The 27,631-nt window shown below is 33.7% G+C and overlaps 2 protein-coding genes across 2 annotated transcripts in view; both read left to right on the forward strand.

Moving 5' to 3' along the window:
- The window catches only part of LOC145686773 (uncharacterized), a 453,410-nt gene that overhangs the window by 94,462 nt on the left and 331,317 nt on the right, over positions 1-27,631 (forward strand). The window lies entirely within an intron of this gene.
- Positions 1,270-19,591, forward strand: LOC145686772 (uncharacterized). The gene is made up of 4 exons (XM_081760426.1): positions 1,270-2,176; positions 8,168-8,340; positions 15,956-16,095; positions 18,676-19,591. The coding sequence occupies exons 1-3, from the start codon at positions 1,900-1,902 to the stop codon at positions 15,962-15,964; spliced, it is 459 nt and encodes a 152-aa protein (XP_081616552.1). The 5' UTR covers positions 1,270-1,899; the 3' UTR covers positions 15,965-16,095; positions 18,676-19,591.

Here is a 27,631-nt window from a genome sequence, read left to right on the forward strand (position 1 = left end):
TAATATGTTTTTACTGTTCAGAGGGGAAATATTTTCGAAATGATACTAAAAATGTTTTCCATATATGATACGGAAAACAATGAAATGAAATATATTCCATATATTTAAAAAATGTTTTCTAATACGTTATTAACAATATTTTCTATTTTTATGAGAAAATATATTGAATATATATTTTTAAAATCGTTTTGAATATTTTAAAAATAAATTCTTTCGTAATATAAGAAATATTTTTTAGAAATATTTTAAAAAGATTTACTTAATTTTTTACAAAAGTATTTTGGTAATCTGCTCATATAACTTAAATGAAGTATTTCCGACCAATATTTTAGTATTATTTCCAGAATATTTTATCGAATTTTGAATATAAAACGTTAAGGCAGGGAAAGGAAAACATATTAAAAATGAATAGAAAATGTTTTCCGTTATGTTTTGGAAAATATGTTGTGTTTTTAGTGAACCACATTTTCTGATATATTATAGAAACATTTTTACATTGTTTTCAGAATATACTCTTTCGTTACTGGAGAAAATATATTCCTTGTTATATCTGAAAAGTATTCCAAATATTTACCGAAAATATTTTTTAAAAAATGTTTGGAAAACATTTTACGAAGTACAGAAAGTATATTTTTAGAACATTAGCAGGAAAATAATGTAAGAAAAAATACACAAATTGTACTAGAAATATTGTGTTGGATGTAATGTAATATGTTTTCACTGTTGAGAGGGGAAATATTTTCGAAATGATACTAAAAATGTTTTCCATATATGATACGGAAAACAATGAAATGTAATATATTCCATATATTTAAAAAATGTTTTCTAATACGTTATTAGCAATATTTTCTATTTTTACGAAAAAACATATTGAATATATATTTTTAAAAACGTTTAGAATATTTTAAAAATATTTTTTTCGTAATATAAGAAATATTTTTCAGAAATGTTTTAAAAAGGTTTACTTAATTTTTTACAAAAGTATTTTGGTAATCTTCTCATATAACTTAAATGAAGCATTTCCGACCAATATTTTAGTAATTATTTCCAGAATATTTTATCGAATTTTGAATATAAAACTTTAAAACAGGGAAAGGAAAATATATTAAAAATGAATAGAAAATGTTTTCCGTTATGTTTTGGAAAATATATTGTGTTTTTAGTGAACCACATTTTCTGATATATTATAGAAACATTTTTACATTGTTTTCAGAATATACTCTTTCGTTACTGGTGAAAATATAGTCCTTGTTATATCTGAGAAGTATTCCAAATATTTACCAGAAACATTTTCAAAAAATGTTTGGAAAACATTTTATGAAGTACAGGAAATACATTTTTAGAACGATAGCAGGAAAATAATGTAGCGAAAATTTTCACAAATTGTACTAGAAATATTGTGTTGAATGTAATGTAATATGTTTTTAATGTTGAGAGAGAAAATATTTTGGAAGCAATACTAAAAATGTTTTACATACATGATATAGAAAACAAAATAGGTTCCAAATTGACTCTCCATAGGACGTTTAGTCTTGGAGCCACTTTTCATACCGATTTGCGTTAATGCAACGCAAAAGTAGTGTTTCATTTGGCCGACTTAGAAGTCACGCAGAGGTTGGTATAGTTCTGTTCACGACATAAAATGGGCTATTTATGTATGCTGTGATATTTTCAGTTGAAACATGGGGTGATCCTGAAATACGAATTTAATTATTAGTGGAGATTGAGATACAATATAAAGGAATGTTCCTTGCCGGCCTGGCATCATTGGAATTTTCGTATGTTTTTGTGTCGTGCGTGTGTAGTTTTTCAAATTTTAAAAATTTTATTCTCAGTGATATGCAGGATTTATACTGTACCAATTATTATCCGGCGAAGTAAAGTACAGCAAAATAATGTATGAAGCTTAAATACTATCACGTTAAGTTGTGTGAAGCGAAGAGTTATCTAAAAGAAGGAATCATGTATTCTCCGACTTCTGATACGAGATCTATAGGGAAGTTAATGGATCGATTCAGAAGCTACGTAGGTACTGAAAATACTTTTCTGAATAGACCTATAGCCACAAAGCTAAATTTTGACGACACATTCGACCTCTTAAATAAAAGGAAAGGGGATAGTGATGGCCAAAGACAATTACAGAAAAAGAAAAAGGAAGAACCATCAGCAGAGGAAGGTAGATATCGACGTTGGAGATATTTTCGATAAAGTATCTTGTGAGCATAAAGTGTAAAGTTAATGTAAACTAAAATGAGTTGCAATGAGTCTGAGAAAGCAAACTATAGATTAGTCTATTCCGTGCAGTTTTACTATCCGGATCCATAGTGTATGCAGTAGTAGGAGTAGCAGTAGAAAGGTTAGAAGCTCCCCCCCCAGGGATTCGTTGGGTTCTGTTCTCAACATAAAATGGGCAAATTAAACACTTTCCAAAATTTTTCTGTACATTTTACAATGTGTGGATCCGTATAGTAAAACTGCACCGTCTTTCCTGTTCTAATTTGAGGTTCCTGATTGTAAGGGCCAGGCTTGGGTAATAAAATGTGGGGTCAATTACATAAGGCGAGAATAAAATTAATCGTAATGTACAGAATAAATCTGGGATATAGTATACAACAGGTCCTCATCATTTTCCGAGGACTCACGAAGTTCAGTATTTTACGGATTATTCATTGAGGACCTAGGAACTTGAAAATGGGGTAACAAAGCGATTTTCATTTACTTATCGACTGAAACTTGTACATGACATACCACCATTTCTACACGTGGTGCAAGAGTTTGAACTATCCTCGAGTACGGTGCACTTTATGTGCGCCTCTGTAGTGCCCTTGTACTTTATATTTCACTATGTGTGTGTGGGGGGAGAAGGGACTTGAACGCATATTGCATGTCTTGTGCTCGTGGATAGTTCTTACTGTTGCATTACGTACAAATGTGATGGTATTTCATGTAGAAGTTGTAATAGCACACATAAGAAACGCAGATCACGGTGTACTCATACTGCATATTCCAGTGTGAGTACAACATGATCTGGGTTTCTTATGTGTTCTATTACCACTTGTACATGACATACCACCATTTCTGTACGTGGTGCAAGAGTAAGAACTATCCTCGAGTACGAAACACGATGAGGAGCTGTTGTATACTATTACCTTTTTTTTTTTTTTTTTTTTTTTTTTTTAAAGGTTCATAAACTAACCCAAAGTGGAGATGAGTTGTCAGAATACAGCAGCAGTAATGTATTAACGTATACTGCGCTATTCTATTTTAGGTCAGATACTGCCAATATTTATGTTAACTTCTTTAATCGGAAAATTCACTGTTTACTAGCTTAGAGAGTATTTTCAAAGTGAAGAGCTACATTTCTCGAAGCAGATTCAGTCTAGGAAGACTTTAGCTTTGTGCGAATAAATATAGTGTCGTAGAGTTCGGATATACACCATGCTACAGTTCAAAATGACCCGTGCTATGTGGGAACTAGCAAGCACTAGTGCTGTCTGAATCAGAACGGTAAAGGTAGAGGAGCCAGCAAAGTGTAGGTGCGACTGCGAGTAAAGAGTGATATTGAAAAATAGAACAATTTACATATTTCTCCTGTACATTTTAATGGTTTATTCTCGCATATAAGAAGCAATTAAGAAGTTGTCTTTTATTGGAACATTGCCTTCATAACTTGAGTTCATGGTGGTGGCTTTGTGCAGTATGTAAATACAAGCGTATACTTTGAATCAGGGTGGATTGATTTAAATCAGTCTGATTTAAATCAAGATTTAAATTACTTGATTTTTTAAATAAAAATCGTTGATTTAAATCAAATTCCGAAATAATTTAAAGTGAAAATAAGTGAAGTCCCGTTTCTGTTCTGTTATTCCGATTTTATGGAAGATGATAATCATAATACAATAAGACTCAAATGTACAGTATGTACAGCTTTGAAAACAAGTGTCATGCAGAGGATGATTAGGGAAAATCCCGTTTTGAACGGGTAACAGGGCAATCCTGTTTTTTTCTCTTCGTAACATAGGGTTTATATTGTAAATCGTTAGCTATTCCAACGGGGAAATCACCATCGACGTTTAAGACGAAGATTCTTTTGTGTGCGCGTCTATATATTTGTTCCCAGATAATACGGCGTATTTAGAAGTGTCCTATCCCTCTCCGATTTTTTTTTTTTTTTTTTTTTTTTTTTTGTTTTGTTTAGACTTTATAACTTTAGCAAAATTTATGTATTTCGTGCCGCAAGCTAGTTACAATTTCCTTTAAAATATGCCCCTGCCAAATATCAGTGACTTTTGAGGAAGAAAGTGTCACTTTAATAAGCGTTGCTGTACTTTTTCCTTAACTTTTAAATTATATTACCTATTTTTAGGTGATAGGATAAAATCTTTATTATTCGATTAAAAAAGTACCAATAAAGCTTTTTACTTCGTTTTTTCAAGATTGAAGGAATTTTAGAGCACGTTACATATGCTTTCACTTCTCTCTGCGTCGAGACATAGGATGTGAGGACGTCATAAATTAAAAAAAAAATTTTTGTGCCTATTTTTATTATTTTTTGGCGGGCCTACATTTTGCATTCAGAATACTGAAATTCTGCACACTCGTTCAGTGCACTCTTAGTATTTTTCAGATGATTTCAGATCTCTGCGTGAAAACAGGGGGGTCCAGAGGGGCGAAAATGTAAAAAAAAATATATATATGTATATATATATTTTTTTAACAAAAAATAGCTTTCTTCGCGATTTCCCCGCCTAAGATGGAGACATATGAATGGTACCATCTGAAAGGCTGTTCTGTTCCGAAGAGAATGATGTACGAACCATGATCTTAGGATAAATAGGGATGTTTCAGTAAACTTTTACCTGAGATCATGTTTTATACGGAAATCTGGGGTATTCGGGGATATTTTTTGCGGGCTTACTTTTGTATCTAGAAGTTTGAAATTTTGGACACTCATTCACTTCACCCCTTAGTATTTTTCAGATTTGTTTCAGATTGTTGCCTTTAAACACAGGCGGTACAGAGGGCTAAAAAGTAAAAAAAAAGGGATATTTCTTAACAGAAAATCCGTTTTTTCGTGATTTTCCAGCCCCAGATAGCCTACACGATGGACACATTTGAATGGTACCGTTTGAAACTTTTATTCTAGGATAAATAACATGTCTGAGGAAATTTTTATATTACATCTGTGTCATCTGGGGTATGGTGAGGATGTTCTTAGCTCATTGTTAAATATTTTTCCCGCCCTTATTATTCAAGATAGAAGCTTGAAATTTTATACACACATTTAGTACACCCTTAGTATTTAACAGTTGATTTTGAGATCTGTGCGTTAACACAAGGGAGTCCAGAGGGGATCAAAATTTGAAAAAAATCCGAAAAAATCCCGACATCTCTCAAAATTTTCCGCTTCAGGGACATGATAGGGAAAATGTGAGTGTTACCGTTTTAAAGGCTGTTCTATTCTGAAGAGAATGAGGTATGAACCATCATCCTAGGATAAATACGGATGATGCTTGACTGAAAGTTTATAATTTACCAAAAAAAAAAAAAAGCCATAATTTAAAGCTAAGAAACATTGTTTGGGATTGATATATGTTAACGATTGGGGATTAATTCAAAATTCAACCTCAATACTTTCACTTAAATGGCATAATTGGCATTTAATACTAATTTGTAATGCTTTTTCTTCAGTTCGCGAGTTGTATTATACGAGGAGAAAGATTTGATTTAAATAAAAAAAAAATCATCAAAAATGATTTTTTTAAAAAAAAAAATCATGATTTTTTTCCACCCTGCTTTGAATTACGTTTTAAAACTTACACGTCAGATTACGATTTTCATCTGATTATTTCATCCATATTCACATTCCTTATATTTTGATTACTTATATACATTCTTGAACAGAGTCAAATTTTAACTTTCCGGGATGAGCGCTGTAGTAATTTATGGCAGAACGAGCGGATGTATTTTTTGTAACAGTAGAGGTTATACAACTTGATTTTAATTTGTATTGTAATGTATTTGTTTTAGTTTACATTTACGTGGGAATGTACTATTTTAGGTCCGTATAGATTTGCAAAATTTACCAATGGAGTACTACTTTTATTTCAGGAGAGCAGTGTGTAATTAACAGGGTTGGCTGGTTTAAACCAGCTGTTTTTTTTTTTTTCAAAAAAAACCAACTGGTTTAAACAAAAAAAAAAGAACGAAAAATGCTTTAAATCGTGTGAACTTCATGGTGACGTTTCCACATATCAAACCATCCGCATTACATTTATCTACTTTCCACCCTTTAAGCAGGACCACGACCGTCGAACCACAACCCATCTTTCAAGTGTAAACCAAGTAGCGATTCGAGGTGTCCCTCTAAGCAGGAGTCCTCTCCGTGATAAACTTGGTATTTCATAAGGATGTTAAGCCTAAACATACGAAATGAAACCAAATGATATATTTCTACTTGAATGAATGCCTGTTGTTTTATAAAGAAGCCAAGGTTGCTTATAAAGAAGCCAAGGTTGCTTAAATATATTGATAGAAATTGCCAAATTTATCAAGTGCCTACGTAGCTTCCAACATCAGCTTGGATTTGACTTGGTTTTAATTTTATTGAATGATATATACATACCAAATTTGTAATTTAATACCTCAATTTTAGCGTAGTGATTATGATCCGTTGACCTTAAAATTTTACATACAGATACATGTAAAGTAATAACAGGATTTTCCTAATGGCTAAGGCGGGAGTTTCCCGATTTATATATAATTCTAGGTATAATGTTTTTACTTGTGTAACTGTTTGTCTTTTTGTCCTTCTGAAATTACTCTTGACAATTATATTAACAAGTAGGACCATGTAAAGATCAGTACAACGTATTTTTATCAGAAGTCCTTCGTGAGTGAGTCTGCAATCGCATTTGTGACCAATTAGTCCCGGTTTCGTGTCCAAATGGACAATTTCTCTTGGATGTAAGTCGAGAAGCGGTTTGGATTCCGCTTTAAGCTTGTGACCCCTTCCAGCATAACCTTGTTGTTGCATAAAAACACCAAGGGGAAACAAACTAATTTCTGTCCATATTTAATATGAATACATAGAGTAAATTATTTAAACCAAAAAACTGGTTTAAACAAACAAAAAAAAAGTCTAAACCTCCCCCCCCCAAAGTTTTTTTTTTTTTTTCAATAAAAACCATGGTTTTGGCCAACCCTGGTAATTAATAACAATATATGATGATTTTAGTCTTTACATAATCATTAGCTTACGCGCATACGCACCCTCGCTGACGCACTTATTCCTTACGGACGCAACTTCACGCTGCCCCATTCCTTGTTGCGCTCCTGTCCTGACTCGGTTATGTAGCATTTGTAGTTTTTAGTGGCAACCACATACCCATGTTGGTTGGTGTTTATATCACAACCGTTTCAATGGCATTCCTTCGAACGCGTATTTACACCAGTAACAAGAAAGCCTTCCTAAAGTGTCTTTCGTCCAGTAATATAACTCTTCCCGTAAGAAATACTTTAGTTGCTGAGACTGAATTTACTGATCAAAGATTTGAAATGTAATGAATTTGAGTATGTGGAGCTAGGACAGTACTTTATACTTTTACTCGTTATCTGGCGTATATTGTCTTTCACTTTGAGTTCTGTTATTATGCTGAATAAAATTAACAAGTCAAAATACAGATATAGGCGTAGTAACAATGCAGAACGGGCTGTTCTTTTTATTTTTTTAAATATATATATGATAAGTGATGACAAATTATTGTTGTGTTTGATCTAGTTACGCATCGTGGTTTTAGTTGTTAATTATAGAAACGAGCGTAGAGAATCTTCTACAATTCGACTCGATCGGCATTTGTTTATTTGTTCTATGTTAATTATCGTAAAAGTTAAAATGAAAACGCGGCGTGTGTCTTTCTTCAACTGGCGGAAATAATTTTATTGCTTGGGGTTGTAAAACTTCAAATGAAACGTTTGTTTTATATCTTAACGCTTATGCCATGTAGTCTAAAGAAGACGTGAGGATCACGGTGGTTCATTTGTAGAATGCTTACTTCTGGTGCATTGGGTAAGCAGGTCACAATACTTCCTTGAGAATTCTTACATATTTATACAGAAAGCAAATTTAGGAAAATGATAATATTTATTTTTATTATTATATTTTCAGTTTTAGCTGAAAGGTTAGAAACAGCGGAAATGGAACTAGCTAGTTGTCATGCGAGGAACAAAGTGCTGGAATGCAATATGAGGGATCTTAAGACGTCGAAAGAAGAAATGGAATGTAAGCTGAAGCAAGAAAGACAAGCTCTAAAAATAGAAAGGGATCATGATAGAGAAAAGGTGAGTGAACTATGTATGTTCAGATAACGTTCCATATTTATACTCTTTATGCTAAACGAGATGGATGAAGAATGAACGTAAATAATTAAGAAATTACATTTTTGTACTCTCCCGCAGGGAATCGAACGTGAGACTACGTGCCCGAAATGCACACACACTAGTAACTAGATCAGCAGGCAGTACTATGTATTTTCAGATTACGATATTCATTTCTTCTTTTTGTATTAGAACAAGCGTAATTTGTCAGTTAATTACGTTACACAGACACAGTTTATTCAACTGAGTGTGAAATTGGGGGGTGGAGGGACTGTAGGCACGGTATTAAATAGTAGATCTCTCAATGCACCTAGTTCGATCCTAGAGTATGTGAGTTTATGATGAACAACGTGATGAGCGTGAGCCGCAGCTTGAGGCGTGAGCGTGAGCTTTGGCTAAAAGTGTAATAATTGGTTTCTTTCTTTACCAAAGTTTTACATTTAATTCACATAATAATGCCGAGTGAGCGTTAGCGAGTGGAGACGGGTTAGTGCCCCGCAGGGCACGTTGTTTTCTGTTTTTATTACAGCTAAATGGGAAAACGTTCCTGTGTTCTAGAAGATTGCTGCCTTCTTGGTTATGTCACTAACCGTTACAGTAAACAATATAACTTTCTCCACGTTTCTTTATATTAGCATATATCAGGGTTGGCAAAAACATGGTTTTTATTGGGAAAAAAAACGGTTTTTTGGTTTAAACCAGGTTTGTTTGGTTTAAATAATTTGCTCTATATATTCATATCATATATGGACAGAAATAAGTTTTTTTTCATCCTGATGTTATTGTGCAACAACCGGGTTATGCTGGAAGGGGTCACATAAGCTTAAAGCGGAATAAAAACCGCTTCTCGAGTTACATCCGAGAGAAATTGTCCTCCATTTGAACTGGGAACCAGGACTAATTGGCCACAAATGCGATACGTCTGCCGACTCACTCACGAAGGAATCCTGTTAAAAATATGTTGAACTGATCTTTACATGCTTCTTGATATAATTGTCAAGAGTAATTTCGGAAGAGCAAAAAGATAAACAGTTGCACAAGTAAAACTATTATAGAGATTTACATATGGACAATTTCTAAGTACTACGGAGTACTGAACTAACTTAGTTCAAGTTAGTTAACAATGACTTTTATTGGTCCAAATTAAAGAAATACAACGACTTAATTTGCATATCAGTAAGAAAAGTGAAAAAGATACGAATTATTTGAGTCCACTTTGGCTCAGACTCATTTATACATAAATAGATACCAAAAATAGTTCTCATTTCACTAAATGCCTCTCGTGGGGTCTGTATGACCCCCCCACACACACACACACAAAGTACGGTATTTCGAAGTATTTTATCAATAGTAAACATTGAAACGAAACAATATTTAGAATTTCTCTTTGATTGCAATTACATAACAATAATAACAACTACAAAAAATCACAAACATTTATAAACTTTAAAAAAAAATTGCTTTTGTAGTATAATCTTTTTGAGTAATGAATGGGGAATTCAGGTCTGAATATAACACGAATAATATATGGGAGTGAAACGTGATAACCCACAAATGTGTGTTCATCAAGATTTTACAAACACTTACACTTTTACGAACATTTTTCGTTTTTTGGTTTAAACCAGCCAACCCTGGTATATATATAGGGTGTAAAAAAAATTAAAGCATCAAACCTACAGAGGTGATTTGTCACATCAGAGCAAAGGAATAGTTAATATGGACCTGTGGTGAAAAAGTCCATACTTTCGAAGCTATAGGCTGTCGAAGACATAAGAAAATAAACTTTAAAAATCTATAGCTTCAGTGTGGGACCGAGCGCAGTCAAGGAAGACATCACTTTAGAACTAGTATGTGCCCTATTCAGATACCCATGTTTCAGAATTCTGCGGTGCTTGCGTATCAATGGACAGTTTATGAGCACTTCAACTTTTCTGAGTATTCCTCAACTGGCTCTATAAAAATTAATGTGTAAGTGCGGCAAGATTCTGAAATATGGATATTTGGATAGGGCACGTACTAGCTCTTAAGTAATGTGTTGACTCGACTGGGATCGGTCTCACAGTAGTGGAACTCTGGACCTCTAAATTTCCTTTTCGCACGTTTTCGGCAGCCTGTAACTATAGACGTTTGACCACGGGTCCATATGAACTTTTTTTTTTCTTTTCGTGTGCAGAGTAAGAATTAAATGATAACTTAGCTGCTGATAGTCGAATTTCGGTTAAAACTACGCTAGAAGTCGTGTAGCCGAATAGTAACCGAGTAGTACTCAGTGATACTACACTTTGCCTTTTCCTGGATTACTATAGTACGGAAGGTATAACGTCGTTGCTTTCCCGTGAAAAGTTGTAATGACGTTTATAGGGAGTTGCCAGCTTGGTTACTCGTGGCTCGGTGAGCGCAGTGAATGGTGGCTGGTGATTTGCTATCCTCTTACCCCCAGTGACGAACAGGTCCAAGTGCGGGAAGCCAATGACGCTATACCTTCTGACCTTTAGTTACCAAGAAAATTGTCAAAAGGTGTTAACCAACTTACTTGGTTACATTAAGCAAAAGGAATAACAGCTGTACAGTTTTGCGGTAAAAATGGCCGTCTCGTCTTTGTAATTGCTCATTGCACTTAATTATTGCCGGTACTTGGGCTGTTATAGACAATTAGTTATTTTAACCCCTCTTCCTTGGTTGCAGGACTCAGTTATTCAGGATAAATTAACACGTCTCAATTCATCTTTCTTTTCGAGTATCGAAATTCATATATAATATTAAATTAGCTGCAGCATGGGATATTTCGAAGAAAATTTTTCTGGTCACAGTATGAAACATCCTCAGATATGCTAGTTGTCATTGTCGTGTATGTGATGCACTAACCAATTAAAGTAGTGTATACTAATTACGGCTCTCGATTAATTTAATCGTGTGGTTGGCGTAATCATAAATATATTCATCTTTATTAAAAATTAGTTGCTATATAGATATATATGTAGTATATAAGCGAATTTTAAAGGAAAATGTAGACATAGTAACTCCCACAGGATTTTTTTTACAGGGGGAAGTGGGCAAAATGACCGACATACAAGCAAAGACGCAGATACAAATACGTAGAACCATATAATATTTAATGTAAAAAAAAACAAAACAATTATTGCAACTCACTGCTAACTTCACTAACTGTTGTGTGTGAATAAAAAAATTTAGCATATTTTAATACTAATTAGGAAAATCCATTGCTAAAGCAAGTGCTCCCTGCAGCGGGCGGCTATGGTTACAGAATACAGTTTTAGTGTTATTGATACTTCGTAAGTGAAATCCTCATTTAGTTGGGCGAGGAATCTAGAATACAATAGTGCTATGATAAAGAAAAGAGTAAGCTTTTATATTTTAGGTATGTTTTGTATTTGTAACCTGTTCTTCTTTCCGAAAGTATTTTCTCCTTTAGAACCGCCGTGTGGACTTTGTGGTGGACAAACACCGTGCTCATGGGTTTTCTCGGGGTTCTCCCGTTTCCTCCCACTTTCTTCATTCCACCATTTCACTCATCTTTCATCATCACCGTCTCCTTTAGCCTAACCGGCATAACCGTGGGACGTAAAACTTAAAGATTTCATTTCATTTTTTCTCCTTTAGAACAACTTAACTCTGTGCTTCAGAAATGCAGAAGTACAACTCTTGTGTAAATCAGGCGCAAATATATGTATTGAAAATTGAAAGTAAAGATTGCCATGAAAAAAAGCAATGATAGAACGACAGTGTGAAAAATACGAACCAACCAGTGCTAGATAGCCACTGAAAAGCACGAATATTATTAACAGAGTGAGCACAAGGGCGTAGCAGGATGAGCTTGGTGTGCTTCCGTATGGAGCGGGCATGTCAGCGACGGTGGATATGCACGTAACCGAGGGTAGTGTAAAAATTTTATATCCCATACAACTATGCCTTACATCTAATAGAGCTTTACTTCACTCCTGTGGTTCTGCATCATCACTTTACATAATGCCGTGAGTTCATAATAGCTTCCTTACGGAGTACTATGCATTACGTATTACGTATTTCTACCTATGATAAATATTATAATAGATATAAGGTTCCGATATATAGTTACGTGTAGATTGCTATTGCAAAATGAATCAACATAAAAATAACATAAATAATGGTTTGCGCCTTCCATTTCAACTCAGCCAAAAAAAAGTACCATCACCATCTCAGATATTGTTGAAACTTTTTTTTATAGCAACTAGACATGTTTTTTAAATGACCCGTATTTTTTGTTGTCGGATAAGATTTTCCCGCCAAGTAATGGGCCATCAAAACGGGAAGTTCAATTTACGAATTTTAGAGGACGTGGAAAATGGTAAACTTCGTAGCCTCATCATTCAGCTATGGAGACAGATAGTTATAATTCTTGTTGTGGTATGTACACTCATGACAAAAATTATTGTCGCATGTCTATAAATATGTTGTTGTAGGAATATAATTTGATAACGAATTCGTCCGGTATTTCTTATAATGTTAGTATGTGTATAATCGGGAAAGACGATGTATGTGGCAAATTTCATGTCAAAAGAGCAGTAAATAAGAACAATAAAACGAAAATAAAACTTTCTTGTCCATTTAGCAACATTTTGTTTTACTCATTCTAATTTTCGTGTTTGTAATTCTTTTCTTCTGAAATTTACTACGAATATACATTTCCCGATTATACATGTAGTATCAATATTAATAGTACCCTGCAAAATCATTATCAAATTATATTCTTACAAGAAGACAGTTATAGATACGCGACAATCATTTTGGACATGAGTGTACATAGGGATATAAATAAAATATATTTTATTATAGTTTGGTTTGCGCATGCGTATCTTTTGGTACATAAATTAACAAATGAACGTAAGTTTATCTCTAAAGTCGAAGTTTGCGTCGAGCACTTCCGGTTCGAATTTTAAAATTCTATTTTACGGTTGGTAAGACCTAGTTACGCGCTTCTCGAAAAAAAAAAATTGTATTGCTTGTGTGTGCAACCGTCTTGTCGCAAAAAAAATTCGAGAAACCGTCAAATTTTCAAAAATCACCTTTCTCGAAATCACCATAATTTAAAATCCTGAAATGTTGTCAAATTGTTCAACTTCACATGAATAATAAACACCCCAAATAGCATTGTCGACCAATGCTTCATGAATGAACTACAGCCTCTTGAAGTTAGCGAAGTTTCATTAACTTCAATATCACCGTTGGCAACACTGAAAACAATGAAAGTGCAACAATTTGATGATGTTTGTGGTTCACATTCATTAAATAAAGAATAAAAAGTTTCTCCTGGCTCCTTTTTATTATTTTGATCAAAAAGGCTCTCAAATAATAAGATGAGCCTCCCCTTCTCCGTTTTCTTAAACCGATGTAACCTGAGGTGTAAATTACGATTACTAAACAAAGTTTCACTGATTTTTTCCACTCTGAAGTAATTATTTGCTTACACTTCTTCGCTAATAGCATGTAACCATGACAGATGCTCCAATAGGTGTAAGTGCACTCACAACTCGTAGCACGTTGTCGATAGTCACAAAACACTTATATTCTCTTCTCTTATTCTCTTCTGGAAACCTGTACCCTGTTGAAGGTGCATGTGGAAACAAAGAAAAAATAATGAAATGAAATCTTGGGAGTTTTACGTCCCACGTTTATGCCGGTTAGGCTAAAGGAGACAGTGATTATGAGAAATGAGTGAAATGGCGGAATGAAGAAAGTGGGAGGAAACAGGAGAACCCCGAAAAACCCACCAGCACGGTGTTTGTCCACCACAAAGTCCACACGGCGCGAGCTGGGATCGAACCAAGGACCCCAAGCACCGGAGGTGAACGCTCTACCACTGAGCCACCGCGCCTCCTGGAAACACAAAGAACACTGCAATTTCATGTAATGTTTGATTTATTGATAATATTTCTGCTATCCATCACTGGTTATTATATATGTATGTAACAAAAGTTAATTTTTGCAAATTTCTTAAATCTACACTTTGAATTGCAGAAGCTCGATTTTGGGGAAAGCATGAAGTTAGTCCATAGTAACCCGTTACTGCCATAAAAGCCAAAGATGACTTCGGTAAATGCCGGTTACCGGTCGCACACTTTCCCACTTTTTTTTTTTAAATTGTCGAATTCGGTTTTTGGCAACAAGACGAGAGTAATACCCGGAGTTGGTACTTGCACTATACTCACGAATTTTTCTGCTGGTTTAATACTGTGAATCTGTTTTTCGTCTTCCCGTGTTGCCACATTCTTATCCCCCCTCTCCCCAATACGTCGCAGAGACCCTTACCACGGCCGGTTTCACTGAAAAGCAACTGCTTTATCGGACCTGTCTTCATCTTGGACATCTGAAAGCAATTTTTAAAGTGGAATGCAGCACCATCAGAAATCACTGAAACGGTTTATTAAATTGTAGACACTTATTTTCACGTACTCGAACCTTTTTCTATAACGCATATTTTCGCTTTTCTTCGAGTATTTTTAGAATCTTATTCATGGCTATGAGTACGAGCCGAATCGTGTGTTTTGTCATCGCTTATTACGGCAAAACTGTCAGTTGTTTCATAATCATATATCTCTCCCGTAAAGGAGATTTGCTCGTTTCTCCAGTGATCACTCTGAACTTCCCTTTGCAGAATAACAGTCTAATTTAAGCGAAGTCCACATGCAGTAAAATAGAATTTTTATCTTGAAATTTTACACGGTGCTTTCGGTAGCATTTTTTTCCACTTTCATTGTTGCAAACTGTGCCTTCAAAGTTAACGAAAGTTCGCTAACTTAAAAAGGCTGTAGTTCATTCATGAAGCATTGGTCGAGAATGCTATTTGGTGTGTTTATTATTCATGTACAGTTGAACCATCTGACAAAATTTAAGAATTTGAAATTATGATGTTTTCGAGAAAATGACGATTTTTGAAAATTTGACGATTGCTCGAATTTTTTGCGATAAAACGGTTGCATACAGAAGCGATACTTTTTTGGGGGGGAGCGGGTAACTAGGTCTTACCAACCGTGAAAACAGAATTTAAAATTCGAACCGGAAGTGCTCGAAAAAAGCATAAACTTCGACTTTTCACATAAACTTACGTTCATTTGTTAATTTATGTACTTAAAGATACGCATGCGCAAACCAAACTATAATAAAATATAGTTTATTCATATCCCTATGTACATACCACAACAAGAATTATAACTCTACATGTCTCCATTGCTGAATTGTGAGGCTCCGAATTTGACCATTTTCCACGTTTTCTACAATTCATGAATTGTACTCCCCGTCCTTGATGGCCCATTACTTGGTGGGAATTTTTTTTTCGACAAAAAAAAGGCCCCCTTAAAAACATGTCTAGTTCCTATTAAAAAAAAGTTTGAACAATATCTGAGATGGCGATGGTACAATTTTATTATTTATTTATTTTTGCCTCAATTGAACTCAGATATCTAATTTAAGTTAAAAACAATGTACATTTCTCATTAATTTTTAGTTACTATAAAGATGTGACTTAAAATTTGTAAAATACTGTACATATTTTAATTTTTTGCATTTTCTTTTTCTATAATAGATTATTTAAAAAAAAGGTACAAAACGTAAGAAATGTTTATTAAGCACTGACCTGTTCCGAGAGATCAGAAAAAATGATTACGAGCTGGTTTTGGAATGAACATAGCTGTTCTTTATGCTATGTATTGGGTAGTTCAGGAAGTGAGTATTTATTGAATGTTTTATTATTATTATTCGATATGCCCATTAAACCATATAGTTGAGACTATTGTATTGATAGAAAGTTTGACACTATAATATTAATAAATTTTCATAGAAATAGGCACTAACGATACATTTAAATAGGAAGAATGGGTCAAATAGAATTTACTGTAGGCAGCCAATGACACCCCAAAATAAACAAACTTCTGTTCTTTATAATATATCGAACGTAAAGGAACAACATTGGTTGATTTGGCGCTTTATTGATGCATTTCGAAGGAAAAAAGAGAAGCAGGACACAAGACAATGCTTCAAAAAGACGATCCGCCCAAGAAAAGAAGAAAATTCCCGACGAGAGCTCACGTCGTGGTTCGGATTCCACGTTAATCAGTAGGTTCACGTTTTGTATAGCTTCGCTGTTCACGGGACGTTAAACTCAAAATCAACTGAACTGAAAGAAGAAAATATATTCAAGCTGATAAAAGAATTCGCGTACAGAATTTTGAAACTGTTGACATTGCAGAATAATGCTGGATTTGGCCCATAATTCCGTCATGGAATGTTAATGTCATGGTAATTGTAACATAAGACAAAGCAAATTATTCAATAGGTATATTAGATTTCACTGTTGTTTCCTTTCCAATTATCTGTGTTGCAAATACGTAGTAATAAGCAGTAATGCAGTGTAATGAATTGCTATGAAGTTATGAATATCCTTTACGTTAGAGATATTGTAAAGATAACTTCAGAAGTTTACTTTGGGGTGTTGTAGGATGCCTACAGCAAATTTTATTTTAGCCCAATATAGATTCATGCTGAAAAAAATTTCTGCAGGTCATTGTGTCCGATTTTCCTGAAATTAGGATATATCATTCTAAAAACAAAATAATTAGACCCATTTTTTCTGCACTATACAAAAAAAAAAAAAAAAAATAGAACTAAATTAAGCATTTGTTGCAACTGAGACTTTCAGTGACTGTTTGCCATGGCATTTTAAAGAAAATGTGGATCAAATTTAACCTTTCCGAACTTCTTAATTTTAGGTTGTGCAGTTATTTTTTGAGTTTTAGTGATATTAATGCCTATTTTTAAGGCTTTTAGTACGTAATCATCCGGTTTCTATTTTTGAAGTACATTATAACCCATTTAAGTAGATTAACCTATTTAGATATACGGCTTTGCGTCCAAACGTCCTGCTCCGGTATCACAGGGTGGTATAGGAGCAGAGGGCTGGTGTTATTTATCACTAGCCTTTAAGATATATCTATAAGTGAGCATAGTGAGAAGGACCACATATACTTCTACCTTATTAATTTATACAGTATGGCGCTAAATTCGGTGTACAAAAGCAGAGGGGTGATTCCTGAGAGTTAAAAAAAAAAAATCCAATAAACATAGGGCGGAAACTCCATCGTTTATGTGTTATAGGCTGCTGAAATCATGAAAAAATGAATTTAAAGGTTCATAGCTCCAAAACTATGGGACCTACCTTGGTCCGGTCAAGACTTCCCTATCCAAAAATGCGTGTTTCAGAATCCTAAGGTGCTTCCACAACAATGTTTATAGAGGGAGTTTGACTACGGGCCTATGATATAAAGTACTCTCCAACTACCTCCATAAAAATTGTTGCGTGAGTACCTTAGGATTCTAAAACATGTATTTTTGGATAGAGCACATATTAGTTCCTAAGTGAAGTCTTGACCCGACTTTGGTAGGTCCCATAGTTTTGGAGCTATGGACCTTTAGAATTGATTTTTTCATGTTTTCGGCAGCCTATAACACGTGAACGATGGGCTTCTCGCCCTAAGTTTATTGGAACTTTTTTGTTTGTTTTACTCTCAGGAAACACTCCTCTGCTTTTGTACGACGAATTTAGCGCCATACTGTAGGTATCGTTAAAAAAATGTAAATATTAAGCTAGGCTTAATCTGCACTTTTAAAAAGTTTATATCTCTATTACTTTATGGCAGGCATGCATATAGCGGAGTTGGGATTTGGGCACCAGAGTCCAGCGGGCAAGCTCTGTGTCGGTTTTCTACATTATTTATTTAAAAATACTGAACAAAAATTCAGAATAAATTAAATCTTTTAAAAGTTTTTTTCTTTTTAACTCTTTTTAAAGCGAGCTTATCTTCTTTATCTTTTAAGTCGAAGCAGGAAATATAAACCACCGAACGATTTCTGTGTATGAACTCTGTCAAACTCGTAACCCAGCTGAGTTACTTTCCTTCCTTCGCTCAGTAATACTCATTCATCTACAGTTTCCATTTTCATCCTAAGTTAAGTTTATTGTGTTCTGTAATATCATTATTTTAAGTTTGGATCATAGTTTCAATTCTATATTTACACTATAACTTTATTCAGCGTACCAAATTTGAGTGATAGTTATTAAGATATTTAGTATATAACTTCCAAAAGTATAGGAAACAATGTTTTAGTATTTTGGATAGCCTGAGGTAAGATAAAAAACCCGCATAAAACGCTTCGTTTGACTTAACCTTGATTCTGAGATATCTTTCGTTTTTAAATTTTGTCACACATGCTACAAATAGTAATTTTACAACAATTGGTTTATTTTAGGAGTCCACTGTGTTTGGAGGCTATCAACGGAGATGATTTCAAGGTACGCCGCACACAGGTACTACATAGACGGTACCAAATTTGACCGTAAGTAAGGATGAATCCCAGAAAAAGGAAGAAAGTGTTGTGACTCACCTAGTATTTCAGTGTCTTCCTATGTGATAAACTATCATCAGCCTCCCATCATTAGCGCGCGGCTTGCTCAATTTGCAGATTCGTCGAAAAACGTTTTATATATAGAGTGTTTGGCATAGAGACATTTAGTATAGGAAGCCCAAAGTTCATAGCGTCAACATAACACCAATTTAAAAATATAGACTGAAGATCTAATTAATTCTTATTGACTGTGATTTTTTTATTGGCGTAGCTCGCTTCGTGTGATGTGTATGGTACTCATTTAAGCTAATTTGCGGGTATATTATGCTTAGTTTTAATTTATGGCAGTTAAATCACACTTCAGATTCTAAAGTAATGTATAATATACCTATTTCGTATCGCTAAATATATTCTTAGATGAAGGTGACAGAGAACTTTTCAAGAAATAGTTTAACTTATTTTGTGTGTGTTGAGGGGAGGGGGGACGTAAGTAAACTCATGATTCTGCTGCTTGGTTTTCGGTGATTGGTACAGTCATCTTCTGAACTACAATACTAGGGTGTGGGGAAGAGTTTGTAAGGTGCAACTCTGTTCGAACTTTTCTTACAAAGTAAGTGTTTTTTTTTTTATGTTAAATAAAACTTGTTAAAATTGATACACTGATGAGGTGTATATACATTTCAAATTATTATAATGTACGGTATGCAATTAGTAGACTTAAATTAATATAGACTTTTTGTTTATGTATTCACATTAAATATATTGTGTACTACAAATGTATACTTAATGTAAAATTTAATACATTATTACTGTAATTATTGTCAATAAATCTACAGGATTTTGTGTGTCTTTTAAAGGTTCATTCCTTTATTTGGCTTTCGGTTTATGTAATTACAAGTAATGTAGGATGGTGGAATTTTGATCATTTTAAGGATAATTTCTTTATTATATACGATAACTCAAAGAAATAATCGATTGTATATCGCATTAAATATTTACATGATATAAAATAAGTTATTTTCCCCATTTATCATGTATAAATCTTACCACCAGTGGGGTTCTGTAGTATAGACACTGGTTGCCCAAGTACTTCACAAGTTGCGGTATAGTCAATGCGGTCTGGTTGCTTGAGCACTGACTTCAGGAGTGGTAGAATGAATGACTATTCGGAAACAGTGAGTAGCCTAGTGGTTAATGCATCGACACGGTAAGTTGAAGTTACAGGTTCAAACCTTAGTCCAGTCTTGCATTTTCTTTCCTTTTGTAATTATATACTTTAGCTTAGTAGACCTGATTTCTTTATACTCGAGTTATTTCATCATGACTTTCAACACAAGGACGACATGAACCACTCACATGTTGATAACTGGGATGTCTTCCTTGTGCTCTGTCATTTATTCTACGCACTACAATAGCTGTTTTAGTGTTGTGTAAAACATACAACGAAGAGCACAATTAAGACACCTCGACTGTGGACATCTGAGTGGTCCACGTCGTCCTTGTGTTAAGAGTCGTGGTGCAATAAAATGGTTTCATGGTGATATGATCACGTTTTATAGTGATTCTTTATAAGAAAAACTCATTATATACACGTGTTTGTAAGTTTCGTATATTTTTAATACGTCTGTAAGAAACTGTACTATAGCATTTTTTTTAGTTCCATTAAGAATACTTTTCACAAAATGCATGTGATTTGTTCCGATTGTTATTGTTCCTCCATATCATTTTTCAAGGAATATTGGCATAGATATAGAATGTGTGTCCGAGATAATTTAGTTTTCTTCACTTGTATTGCACAGTGCCCCCTGTGGTGTCGTCTTGTAATATTAAGGGATCCCGGGTACATGACAAAATATTTAGATAATATTTTCTGTACATGATAGAAAATATTCAGAGAATATAAGGTAGACAAATCAAAAACATTTTCAAATTACTTTTCTTGGTGTTTTGTAGCAGTAGCAAATGTTAAAAAAATATTAAACTAGTTTCAGACGAATTTGTGCTAACAAAGAAAATATTTACGATTTATTTTTCAAATAGCAATTGATATGTTTTTGATTTGTTATTGTATGTAGTTTCAGAACGTACTTAAAGTACTTTCTAACATTTTCTGGTTTTCGCAGAGAAATATTTTAAATTCTTTCTGAATATTTTTCCGTCATTACTACCATAACACCAACAGTTCGAAATACATTTCTTTCTTCAACCTATAAGTTAGAATACTAGAATTTATTTCAACAAATTTATGTGATGATAGAAGTTTTTGTGTGTTCTAAACCGGTTCCAGTATACACAGACTTCTACCACTCCATCAATTTGTACAAATGAAATCCAGATATTTTAACTTACAAGAGTTGGAAAACTGTTCAGTATTGAAGAAAGAAATGTATTTCAAACTGTAGGTGTTATCGTGGTGATGATGAAAAAATATTCAGAAAGAATTTAAAATATTCTATGTGAAAACCATAAATCGTTAGAAAGTATTTTAAGTACGTTCTGAAACTAAATACAATAACAAATCAAAAACAAAAACATATCAATTGCTATTTGAAAAATGAATCGTAAATATTTTCTTTCTTAGCACAAATTCATATCTAGAACTAGTTTAATATTTTCTAAACATTTTCTACTGTTACAAAACACCAAGGAAAATAATTTGAAAATGTTTTTGATATGTCTACCTTATATTCTCTGAATATTTTCTGTCTTGTACAGAAAATATTCTCTAAATATTTTGTCATGTACAGAAAATGTTCTCTAAATATTTTGTCATGTACAGAAAATGTTCTCTAAATATTTTGTCATGTACAGAAAATATTCTCTAAATATTTTCTGTCATGCACAGAAAATGTTCAGTAAATATTTTCTGTGATGTACGGAAAATATTCACTAAATATTTTTTGTCATGTATAGAAAATATTTTTTGGTATGAGTGGAAAATATTTTAAAATTATTATTTTACAGAACATTAATTTTTGTTAAAAATGGATTAGAAATCTTCAGAAAACATTTCAACTAAGTACCCAATACATTGTAAAAATATTTAGAAAAAATTTCTTTATTTTAGGCAAATGATTTTCAGTGTTATTGGCAAATGATTTTAAAATATTCCATGCGAAACATTTTAAAAACCATTCCGTTAACATTGTATAAAACGTTTCAAATACATTTTCAGTAATGTGTGGAAATGGTACAGAAAACATTTTTTGGAAAACTTTTCTAACGGCGTATAAAATATTTCTACAACATTTTTGAGTATATTGCGAAAATATTTTCAGTATTATTTGGAAAATGTTTTCAACAACATATGGAATATATTTTCTTAAGGGAAGTAGGATACATTTTCTGAAGGAAAATGATGGTACGTTTTAGAAACGTTTTGAAAATATTTCATTGCTGTGTGGGATTAAACACTGCTTCGGTAACAATAAATTGTAAACTGCTCTTTTGAAAGGTGCTAGAGACTTTGACTCACGTACCGACGTTTGCAAAATATTCCAATCACGACACGCCAATTATGTATGACTTAGAAATAAGTAGATCTATGAACAGAAATATTATTGCAAGCTGGCTATTAAAACGTGATCTTGTGGCCCTGTCATGGAATTCGATTAAAAATTGAGGCGTTTCCGTAAGAAAGAAGGTTCTGTAAAATTAAGTGTTTTGTAGAGCAGTACCAAAGAGTGCTATCTCCGCCTTTGCTGTGTCTTCAGCCATTGTAGCTTTTGAAAGAATGGTGTTACATGATCAGAGAATTTTAAGTTAAATATAAAACGTATGCAAGCATTTTCCACTCGCTGCAAACGGTTCTGTAATGTATATCAGCGTCAGTTAAGTCGGTGTTATCCAGATGTGGTACCACTAGTTTCTTTTTCAACTGTGTTGGTAAAAAGTCTTCACTTCTACGCCATGGTTGTACACTTATTAATATTTACTTCAAGTCTATTGCTAGTGCACTATTTTAGTACAGTAGAGCGTCGATTATCCGAACGTCGGTCAACCGAACGACCGCTTAACCGAACTGTGTACTTCGCACCTGTTACTCTCCCACCCTACCGTCCATCATCCCCCTCACTCCCAAGCCAAGTTTCCCACAGTAGTCGCCGCACTGAGCCACCGCTGGCGAAACATTGCTTCTAATGGGGCCTTCATAAGGCGCTGCTGACCAGCCAAGCCGCCAGTCGCTGTGTTTCAACAATCAGCACAGTTCTGTCGGTTTGGCACTGGCTGTAGAAGTACAGTCCTGTACAGTGCAGTACAGTACAGTACAGTACAGTTCGATTATCCGAACAAACCAGTTTTCCGAACACCCATGTTCCCCAATTACTTCGGATAATCGACGCTCTACTGTATTTAAATTCTCAAGTGGAAAATACATTTATAAAATCTCTTGGCCGAAAAAACGAACTGGTGGTGCGAAAACTAAGGGGTGAAAAATTAGTGATGTTAGAGAAGAAAGGAACAGTTCATGCTCCTCGAAACACTGTGTACTTAACTTCAAGTGATTGGCTTTATTTCTTGGAAATACTACCGTGTATTGAACATGCTGTAAAAAACAGTAAAGTTTGCAATGTTGCCTACGTGAATATTTTGACTTGTGTACAGATACTATTCGCAATCATGTACAATCGCAGTGTCTTACATGCTAAGGACTCGCCGGAATCCATACCTGTGCAGATGAACAGAGTATTATTAACGGTATGAACATTAGGTTTCCAAGTGTATCTCTTAATAAGAACAGTGATGCGAACATTGACGGTGAGAGATTAAAATTGGAAATGAAAGTATTTTCCAAACAAAAGCTCATAGATTCAATTATGGCTGATTTATTTGATAGTGTACAGACACAGCCATGGGGAGGGGAAACCAATACTCAACCTTCGGAGGGTATCAACGAAGTGGACATCTGTTCATAAAGAAGAAATTTGATTTATACTGAACAGTGTAGTTATAAATTCAAAAATAAAAATTATAGTGAAAGTGAAATGTTTTATTTGTTTTCTATGCTCGTTTCGTACACTTCATTATTATAGGATTTTTTATTACTGCACTAATGCTTTTTATGATAAGAAAATACTAACATATTTTCTCTGTATACCATGTGTTATGTATAATAATAATAATAATAATAATAATAATAATAATAATACTGAATTCAAATACTTGAAATGTTTGTTAAATAAACGCTAGTTATTGAAATCATTATTATTATTATTATACAACTCTGTCTTAAATATGATAGGCCTTGTTTATTTTGAAAAAAGAAACTTTAAAATAATTAAAATTAAATTTTAAAAACAAAGTCCTATCGTCACCATAATAATAATAATATTGAATTCACACGTATGTTCTAATTTACGAAAGAATAAGTGATTAAGTATTTGAATTCGTTATTATTATTATGATTATTTAGTTATATGATTACGTCATTGAATTAATAAATCAGTGCTAAATTCTTTTTTAGAAACGGTATGAAATTCTTTATTTCAGTGAGTATAAAAATGTTTTATGATATATTCATTTAATTACATAACTGATCATAAAACATATTTATTTATTAGGAAATGGAAGAAAATAATGAATAAAACATTTGTTTTCAGAGAAAAAAGAATAATACAAAGTGTTTATTGATGATGATAATATTTATACCTGATAAATGAAGGTAAGTATAGTAAATATTTTTTTTAAAAAAAAAAAGATTTCGCCAGTTCTTTCTTCTTCATATTCACTCTGCAAATGATTTTTAAAAAGTCACTTTTTTAGCACAACTCATACACAGTTCTTTAATAGTATTTTTGGCCACTTGCCGATGACTCCACAGATGACATTTATGACGATGCTGCTGGTGACGATGATGGAACGTAGATAAAAGTCATACTGTACAATGATGCTGTCCATATAGACGCTGGCGATCTTTTACTCTCTGAAATGAAAAACATTGAAAAACTTAAAATTTATTTTATCTATAATCATGAACAAATAAAACAACAAATGATAATATGTATACAAAACACGTTATAATAATAATAAAGAAGGAGAAATGACTACCTGCAGTAATAGAAAGAATTTAAGGTATTTGAGAATAAGATCCTGAGACGAATATTCGGACCCAAGTGGAACGGAATGGGGAATAGCGGAAACTTCATAACGAGGAACTACATAATTTATATTTTTTACCCAACATTGTTAGGGTCGTCAAGTCTAGGAGGCTTAGGTGGGCGGGTCATGTAGCTAGAATGAAAGAAAGTAGGAACGCTTTCAAAGTCTTGACTGGAAGACCAATCGGAAAATGACCATTAGGAAGACGTAGGCGGGGATGAGAGGACAATATTAAGATGGATCTCGCAGAGATTGGAATACAAACTAGAAACTGGATGCAGTTAGCTAAGGATAGAAGTCAGTGGAGAGCTTTTGTGAACGCGGCATTGAACCTCCGGGTTCCATAGACCATAGAGTTAGTTAGTTAGTTATAATAAAAGGTATCTAAGACAAACGAAAAACAAGAAATAACATCAATAATAATAATAATAATAATGAAATCATGAGAATATGTATACAGGAGAAATGATGATCTGTAGTAGTAAATAGAACAATTGGTGTTCATTTTTCTCTGCAGTTGATGAAAAGGTATAATGAAATTCGAATAAGGACTTTCCTTTAGCTTTGAAGCAAAGGAATACGTATGAATAATGTCCACATAGGGACGATTTCACACTTTGAATTTGTTTATTAATAAATGTATAAGACAGTGAATTTCTACGTAGAAATTGAATATGTTGCATTACATATGGAGGAAATCCAAATGTATCGAAATAGCAGGCACGTCAATCAGTATTAATATATATGGAAATCCAATGGGTACCGATTTTATTAGCGGGATCATAATTTATGATGATAGCTGCAGACAGTGGAACATGCATTGGTAACTCATTCGCTGCGTATACACCTATGTAATGATTATGAAATAAATAATTTGTTTGAAGTGCATCCAATAAATCTAGTGTAGAGGACATCATGAATAAAAATGTAGATATGTACATATATGTTACGGTATTTAGGCAATAATAATAATGATAATAATAATAACGAACCTTTAAAAATCGATTATGCTGTTCCTCTGATCCACTTCTAACAGAGATTGGAACGTATGTGATACATGAGACAGGTATTGGTAGAGGATACTGGAAATGAACTCCCAGACGAACACAACCATGTTTGATGAGATTCCAATGCTGCACAGCGCTAGCTTCTCTATCTTGCGTAATGTCGGAAACAAAGATAGTGTATGCTTGAGGAAAGCCAAGGCGAGGAATATTGTTGCCATGATTGGAAAAGTGAATACCTGATCCACAGAATAAGGTATGATATGAAGAAACATAGAGATTGTTTTCGAAATTTGGTTGTAAAGGTTTTGAAGGTACAGGTTTTCCATCAATGTATAATGAGAAGAAATTGATGTCAAAATGTTTGAAATGAAATGGATTTGAAGTTATCATTCCTGTATACGTAACATTTTGAGTAATCGCCACAATCACTCGAGTTGGTAATACTCCCATAAATAAATTAGCAATTGTTTTAGATTGAAGATCCTTTGGAATGACGAATGACTTCATTTGTAACCGTGTAAGAGGATATTTGGCTGTTGTTGATTGTAGAAGCTTAATATGCCTTCTTGTTTCTACAGCTGGTAGACGTCCAAGAGCATTGCTATATAGCAACATACTAGTTTACACCGGTTTATGCCGCGTGGGAACGTTCCCACGGCCAAAATATTCCGACGGGGATGAAGTGAATTATTCCTACTGGGTTTCTTGTGATATCTTTTGACCCGATATTCGTATTTATCTCCGTTCTTGTGATATTGCAAATTGCCGCCTCGGAAGGTGACATTTCAGATGCCTCTAGCGTCTAAACGAAGCCGCATTCACCCAATGTTCATGTGACATTTTTTACTTGTTTTTACCTGTAGATTCACCTCCCAAATTTTCCGTCATTCATGCATTACTACTCTGTATATATATATATATATATATATATATATATATATATATATATATATATATATATATATATATATATATATGCATGCTAAACCCTTTCATATGGCTACGCCACTGATGTCAGATACGGTACTCGTGGATTACTCACCAATGTGCAGTGCCATTTCGTCCGTAGGATAAGGATACCTTTTCAACTTAAGCTATCATATAATTTGAGGTTACAATCGAGTGTGAACCACCGCTTTAACAAGCTGATCTTATCAATTAACTATATTAACATCTAATTACAATTTTACATTTGCATCTCTTTCCAGTTGTCATTCCAACGAACAGTAATATTTTTTTAACTCTACAATAACACATGTTTTTATATTAAAAGGTGTGCTATATTGTAGTCACTAAAGAAATAGCATGTGGTAATTTTGGTCATTTCAGTGTTGCATTGTGACTGTGAGCCTCACCCAACTGCTTTAAAACGAACTTTTGACAGTTTACGAATGTAAAGGTTTCACAGAAAGATTTTGATTACATAAGTTTTGAAGTCTGCAATAGTTACGTCAAATTATCCGCTATATGGCGCATTAATGTGCTTTTGGTTACCAGCACAGAGTAAACAAGTTGCACAAAAAATCAGGAGAGCGACATATAAGAAATTCAATAAAATTGATGATGTAGTAGTGCTACGGATAATCATGAAAACTTTATAAGTAAATACAAAATATTTTTACATTCAAAATTTTGCCACCCAAACTAATCTTGAACAGTGAGTTCAACGCTTTGTACAAAATTTACAGTTCTTTAGCCATTATACATGGACCACATTCTGGTACAACGTAAAGTAATACCATTATTTTCATGAC

The sequence above is a fragment of the Thermobia domestica genome, chromosome 5 (genome assembly GCF_964235325.1).
Source record: "Thermobia domestica chromosome 5, izTheDome1.hap1.1, whole genome shotgun sequence".
Classification (NCBI taxonomy): domain Eukaryota; kingdom Metazoa; phylum Arthropoda; class Insecta; order Zygentoma; family Lepismatidae; genus Thermobia; species Thermobia domestica.

Excerpts from the sequence above, each read along its gene's own strand:
- LOC145686772 (XM_081760426.1), top strand. The coding sequence starts at position 1,900 with ATGAAGCTTAAATACTATCACGTTAAGTTGTGTGAAGCGAAGAGTTAT. Across the intron at positions 2,177-8,167 it reads AGAACCATCAGCAGAGGAAG|TTTTAGCTGAAAGGTTAGAA; the intron begins GTAGATATCGAC and ends TTATATTTTCAG.